This window comes from Bidens hawaiensis, unplaced genomic scaffold (genome assembly GCF_021521415.1).
Source record: "Bidens hawaiensis isolate Kalapana, Puna unplaced genomic scaffold, B.hawaiensis_p1.1 tig00073366_1, whole genome shotgun sequence".
Lineage (NCBI taxonomy): Eukaryota > Viridiplantae > Streptophyta > Magnoliopsida > Asterales > Asteraceae > Bidens > Bidens hawaiensis.
Window position 1 is genome coordinate 25,963 of NW_027502769.1, and position 7,189 is coordinate 33,151.

The 7,189-nt window shown below is 37.5% G+C and overlaps 1 protein-coding gene across 1 annotated transcript; it reads left to right on the forward strand.

Moving 5' to 3' along the window:
- Positions 1 to 5,343: 5,343 nt before the first annotated feature.
- On the forward strand, positions 5,344 to 7,184 carry LOC143606172 (uncharacterized; the record flags this gene model as incomplete). The annotated part of the gene is made up of 2 exons (XM_077082030.1): positions 5,344 to 6,039; positions 6,435 to 7,184. Coding segments are annotated over exons 1-2 (1,443 nt in total), but the record flags the coding sequence as incomplete, so codon positions are not given.
- Positions 7,185 to 7,189: the final 5 nt, after the last annotated feature.

Here is a 7,189-nt window from a genome sequence, read left to right on the forward strand (position 1 = left end):
GACTCTTTTCTAATAATCAAAATGGATAATAAAAAGACAAGCAAATATTTGAATAAGGATTCCAGACCCATTTGTGGTTGTGACCAACAAGTTATGGGGGTGCACAAAGGGTAGACCTTGAAAGACCCTGGGCTTAATTCTGAAAAGTGATCAAACACGTAATTGGTGAAAATATTTCAACTAATTAGCAATTATTACCATATAATAATTATGAAGTTTGATGCCGCTTTACCATTCATTGGTCCAAGTGGCACCGCACCATTGGCCAGACCAATTTTTTTCTTTTTTGGTTTTAGTCTGATATCCTAACAAACATATTCAAAATCGACCGAATTCGGGTAGACTTACCGCCATAATATCCAGGACCGACAATGCTCGGGTATTACCAACGCCCAAGTTTTACCGATTCACCACTGCAATGCTCGAACTAATAACACTCGGTTTTTACCAACGCTGGGGTTTTATTGATTTTTTTAGTCCCGCTATCGTATCAAGCGTTTCCAAAACCACCGAATTCACGTCGATTTACCGCCGCAAAAGCGCGGAACCGATAACGTCCGGGTCCTACCGACTGAATGACGCAATACTGGGGACTGCAATGCTTGGGTTTACCGGCTGAATAATCATTGTTTTAAATATATTGATTTCTTATTTGTTAATTTGACGAATTTATTTTTTTGGATTTCAACGATTGGGATTTACCAACCCTGGTTATACCGTAATTGAAACTGACCGAATTCGCAACGACTTTCAGTCGTAACGCTCGGGTTTTCCAATGTCACACCCCGACCAAAGGCGGCGGAACATGTCGGGGTGCAACCGATTGCCCAAATACACAAGACACTATTTAAAGTGACAATATTTAATTAACTCATTTTAGTTCATAAATCAATAAACAACACATCTCGTTCATATAAACAAATTTGAAAACAAGTAGCAATCATATTGTTCGTTTTACTAATACCCTAATAGTCTTGATAACGTTTTTCGTCAAGTCCTCAAGTCAACAAAAGTCAAACCTGTAACAATGCATAAAATAATATTTGTAAACACGTATGTTGGTGAGCAATTTCATAGTTTGAGTATATATATAATATGAGCGAAATCCACAAACGTATATGAGACTATAAATAAAAGTATCAATCGTGGTATATAAAACATATGTAAATGAGGATCCTTTCTAATCGGTAACAACCGACATACTCGGATAATGAGGCCCTATTCTACTAGCACAAGGCTATGTAGTTAGGGGAGCGTATGATCATACTTAATGAGGCTCAACAACAACATAAAAATAAACACTCGCACACGTAAAGCATATGAAACATATAGCACACAAAAGAGCAAGTATTCTAAGTATCATACACCCTAAAGTTTGTGGTTTGAGAAAACGAGTATAATAAATCATTCGGGTTTTGAATAACTATGCATGTTACCCCCAAAATATAAAATTGCAAACGGGGGATGAAATGTACTCACCTCAATTGACGAATCGATAAATAATAAATGATCGAAATGTAGAGAAAAAGAGAAAGCGAGAGAGAGAGAGAGAGAGAGAGAAAGAGCGGGAGGGAGAGATCCGAGAGCAGAGCGAGAGGGAGAGAGCCGAGAGCAGAGAGAGAGAGATGACGAAGATAGAGAGAGAACGGAGGTAGAGAGAGAGAGAGAGACGGTTGAGGTATGGTTTTCTGGTCGCCGGAAAAGCGACCGGAGAGGGAAAGAGAGGGCGGCTGAGGGTGATGGAGATGCCGGAAAACCGAGGGAGGGAAGGTGAAGTGGAGGTGGTGCGTCGGTGTCGGAGAATAAGGGAAGAGGGTGGCCGGAATCGCGTCGCCGGTTTCCTGCCGGAATCTCAGGCTCGCAGAAAAACGGCTACAAGGGGGGTGGCGGCTGAAAGTTTATGGTAGGGTTAGGGTTTGTTTGATTATATAGGTGGTTTATAAATGTTACACTTTGGCCCCTCATGTTTGGTATTTTGTTAAAAATAATTTAAAACTTGTATAACTTTAAAGAAATCCACTTTAGTCCCTAAAGTTATTTAACCAAACTTATAAACTAAAACTAACGGAATTTTGACAAACCCCGCACATGCTAGAGTTATATTATCATTGATTGATAAATTTGCCGGTTCGGGTTTACACGCTTAACCACAACTACAAGTATAATTTATTAAAATAAAACGCGAAAAATCGACATGTTACGAAATGATTACAAAATGAATATAAAACGAGACCCGAAATTGACGAATATCACATCCAACGCATGGGTTTTACCGACCTACCCCAACAACATCAGGGACCGCAATGCTTGAGTTTTACCGACCGAATAAACGTCGTTTTAAATATATTGTTTTTTATATATTAACTTGATGAATTTATTTTTTGTGGTTTTAACAGTTGGATTTTATCAACGTTGGTTATACCATAACGAACGTAACCGATACTGATCAAATTCGCGTTGGCTTTCCATCATAACGCTCGGGTTATACCAACCAACTGCCCGACACATTGCGCCAGGTAAAATTCTAGTTAACTAATATGTTTAAAAGAACCAAAGTGTAAAATAATATGCAATTAAAACACATATAAAAACATATGTAATTAATATTTCTTTCTCCATAATAATAACAAAATCGTATCAATTTTGAAGTTAAAAACCAAACCCTTTGACTTTTAAAGTCAAACTAATGTTAACTTTAAGAAAGAGAGAATATATTTCAAATTTATCATGTTTCAACTTCTTTTTTAAATTCAGGAGTTAACATGTTCAAATCCGACACCTTATAATCGCCTTATAATCGCCTTATAATCCCGACCGCTATATCTTGCAGCCACTTAATTCTCTTCTCCACCGCTAGCGGTTTGGAGGCTAATGGTAACCAACAAACGGATTAGACGTATGTAACGATGTTAGGTCAAAACCATATTCATATAATGTTATAATATCTGGAAACTTATCACTTGATTAACATAACATTTTAAACCATTCCCATATTTTTTTTTAAATAAAACCTAGAGATCATGCAGCTCTAGAAGATCAGAAATTTTTTCAGCAACAAACATCAAAGATGCAATAGTCTCTCTATATTCTTTAGAACATTACCTTAATAGCTCAAGTAACAAAGATTGTATAAAACTATAAATACATAGAAGTAGCATGGAATGGGTAACGAGTATACTGATTATTATAGATTCAATATGTTTTCATACCCTAGTTTCTACATGACTGATAGTGTCTTCAACATATACTAACATCGCTGGTCATTGAAACTTGAAAGTATAACAAGCTAAGAGATTCATTTCATCAATAAATTCTTCATTCTGTATCACCACATCGTACGAAACAATTCTAGTCAGAGACTGTTGTAATAATGAGATCAAGAACAAACATATACATATATCAATTTCCAAAATTCATTGCCAGTTAGATAAAAATTGGATTGGTATCTTATTTGTTCACTTTCTTATAACAAGTATGCAAAATCTGAGGCAAATTTGTGGATGTTGCATTGTACATAACAATCCCTAATCTCTCAATTTATCCATTTGGCATCAAGTGAAGTAACTAGCACATAATCTAATATCAAGAGCACAAGATAATCATATCACCTAATGTCACGAACAGGTAAAATCAAATTCAGAAGCAGTACATATGCGTTAACATCTTCTTTAAGAAAGAACCACTCTTAGAAATTCTAGAACTGTCTAAGCGATCCGAACAACAAAATCAAATATAAAACCAACTAATTATTGATTCTAATACATATTATACTGGATTGCAAAATTAATAATAAAATTTGGAATTGCGAAACAGAAACTCACGAGGACTTGCATCTAAAATGAGGGTGCCGGAGCAATCAAGGTTTAAGATCAAGTGGATAATCGATGATGGAAAACGACGACAATGATGATGATGGTGGTGGTGGTGGTGGTGGCAATGGTGCGAGGGTGGGAGGAAGTGCCACAGTGGTGAAATTTGAGATGTCGAATGGTGGGGTTGAGAGATTAGGGTTATATAACCCGTTCAAGTGATTACATATATAACCATTCAATTGAGTTCATTCCATATTAATTGAAATTTAACGTTGGCAGAGAGTGGAAATAACGTCGCCTAAGAATAGTTGTTACCGAGAAAGTGCTCTGAGCTTTAATTAGCCCTTAAGAAGAGAGAGCGAGAGATGGTAGCAGATGAAATGACGCTTATATGAATGATAATGTAATGTATAGAAATATAGATATATATTAAGTATAGATACGAGGGAGAGACGATCGACACGCTTCGCGACGGGTATGTCTTTTTTTAACTAACTATTACCAATTCACAATGACAACTAAACCGATCATAAGCAAGTTTTGACCTTTGTTGACCAAACTAAACCAATTTTAACTCGAGCTGATTTAGGATTTGAATTTCATAGTTCTCCATAAGATGAAATCCAAATGTCTCAAATTTTCAATTTGCTAACAAACATCATAAGAAAACCATAGTCAATGAGAGCATATATAGGGCTACGAAACTGATCTTGTTCTAAAGTGATAAATGTACGTTGTGTGGCTTAGCGCGACAATTTTAAAAATCACACATCATTAAATATGCAACTATTTATACTTTGCAGCTATTTCTAGGTAAGCATAAATTTGCCAACCAAAAATAGACATTAACAAAAAACATGTGTCATTTCCCATATAAATTATATATTTGAAAACCAACATGCATGTCATAGATTATAGATCAAATCTATAGAAACCAACCGGCACAAAAAATACGTTTTGTCATCTAAATTGTGAAATGACTATTTCGTCCATCACTCCTCTTTATAATATAATATAAATATAGATTATTTTGTCTCTAAATTCATTACAAGTTCAAATTCTTTTGATATATTTTAATTTTTTTTTTTCTTTCAAACCTTTTTGATCAATTTCAAACTAACATTTAAATGTTTAGTTTAATATCGATACAAAATCCAATAACTAAATGTTGATGGAATCAAGCAAACAATTAAACAACACGTTGTAGTAATTAGTTAAATTGCAATCACAATGTACATATTCATTTGAGGATGTTAATACAAGTTTTCACTATAACACCATTGTACATTTATACATTTGTTAATCAATTAATGTCAGATGATTCCAAACCGGATAAAGTTATAAAACATAAAAAAAAATCCACTATACTTTATTTTATGCCGCATATTCCCCACGATCTTCGCTCTCGGCGTCGTAAATTCTATTCTAAAACCTTGTAAAACTGATTTAACCAATTCCCCAAAGATTTTATTGCATTACATTACATTACATTACATTACATTACATTACATGCATGCATAATATCAATATTATCATGCTTTCCCATACATTGATAATCAAAACCACCGTTAAATATGCACCAAATCGCCTCTATTCTTCCTCACCTTCATCCGCCTATAACCGAATCCTCAAGAAGCTACAAAATGCTTGTTCTCCGGCCCAACCCGGTCCCCTCCTCTACCGTCTCCGCCCAAACTCCTTCTCCCGCGTTGCCGTTGTTTCCAGTATTCTATCCGCCACCCTTGCCGTATCCTACGTTGTTTTCTACGATTACGACGAGTTTCACGAAGTCCGACGTAAGAAAACCCGCATGATGGAAGATTTCACCATCGAACGTTCCAACGAGTCCGTCAGGAGGATCATGGACACCATGAAGCATACGGGTGTCGCTTTATCGGTGCTATGGAAGTCGTTGAGTTCTGTTTTGTCTTCAGCTAACCATGAGGTTCGTGCAGGGTTTGAGGTTAAGGTTGCGGCTTTGTTGGCGGCTGATGCGACCAGGAGGTCTGCCATTGTTGGGGCGGGTGGTGGGTTGGTGGTGGATTGGTTGTTGGACTCCGTGGCGTTGAATAGAGGTGGGAGTTATGGTACTCAGGTGGAATCGGCTAGGGCTTTGGCCTACTTGATTGCGGATCCTAATGTTTCTGAGGCGGTTCTCAGACGGCCTCAAGCGGTTCTTAATCTTCTCCGGTTCATCTTCTCGACCCATCGTCACTGTCAAGACCAGGTATAATTACTAATTAGTGCTTTATAGAACAGACGGTTATGTGTGTCTGTGACATCTGGGCCGTCTGGATAGAGAGGTCAAACGGACGTTTTGACCAAAAATTCAAAAATTTGATCTTTTATGGTTAGAATGGCCATCCAGGTATTTTTCAAATGGTCGTTGTAAACAATAATTAAAGTTTGACAACAATTGTCAGAATGGCCGTCTGAATATTGTTCAAACGGCCTTTTGATCAATAATTTTCAAAGTTTGACTTTTTTGGTCCAAATGTCCGTCGAAGTGTTTTGGGATGACTGTTTGATGGCTTGAAATCAGCCGGGGTGGTGTAGATATAGTGTGGCCATTCAAAATATCAAATGAGAAACATTAATTGATATGCTGCATTTTCAATTAAGCAGAAAACGAGCCCTAATTCGTATAAAACTGCTGATCCACTAAAAGGCAGGAGCATGCTTGTTGCAGCAATAATGGATATTGTCACTTCACATGATGATGATAATGTGGATAAAATCAAGCTGAAACCAAAGCTATCAAGAAAAGCTGCATTGCGAGACATTGCAGCTGCACTGCAAGTGGTTGAAGAAGGTGGCACAAACTGGAACGAACCAGAACCACCCGCTTCTAGACCAAACCGTTCAAAGAAGCTAAATCAGCCACATGGTAAACCCAAACAGAAAAACAAAAGAATGTTATTCAACAAAATAGGTGCTAACTCTGCAACTTTTATCCCTGGTTTATGGGATGATTTGCATTGCCAACATGTTGCAGTCCCTTTTGCTGCTTGGGCTTTAGCCAATTGGGCCATGGCTTCCGACGTGAACCGGTCACATATCCAAGAACTTGACCATGATGGTCAAGCCATCATGACCGCCTTGGTTGCACCCGAGAGGTCTGTGAAATGGCACGGGACTTTAGTTGCAAGGTTATTGCTAGAAGACCGAAACCTTCCTTCAGAAGAGTTTGTACCCGATTGGGGTTCCAGCCTTCTTTCCACAGTGTCACAAGCAAGCAAAAGTGATGATGTCCCGTTGACTCGTGTGGCTTTATCTGCTTTCTTGTTATCACTTGAACGATGCCCCGGGGCTCAAAAGGAGGTTATGGAAAAGAGTCTTTATTTGATGAGGGAAACTGCTAAAAGAATGAAGAAACA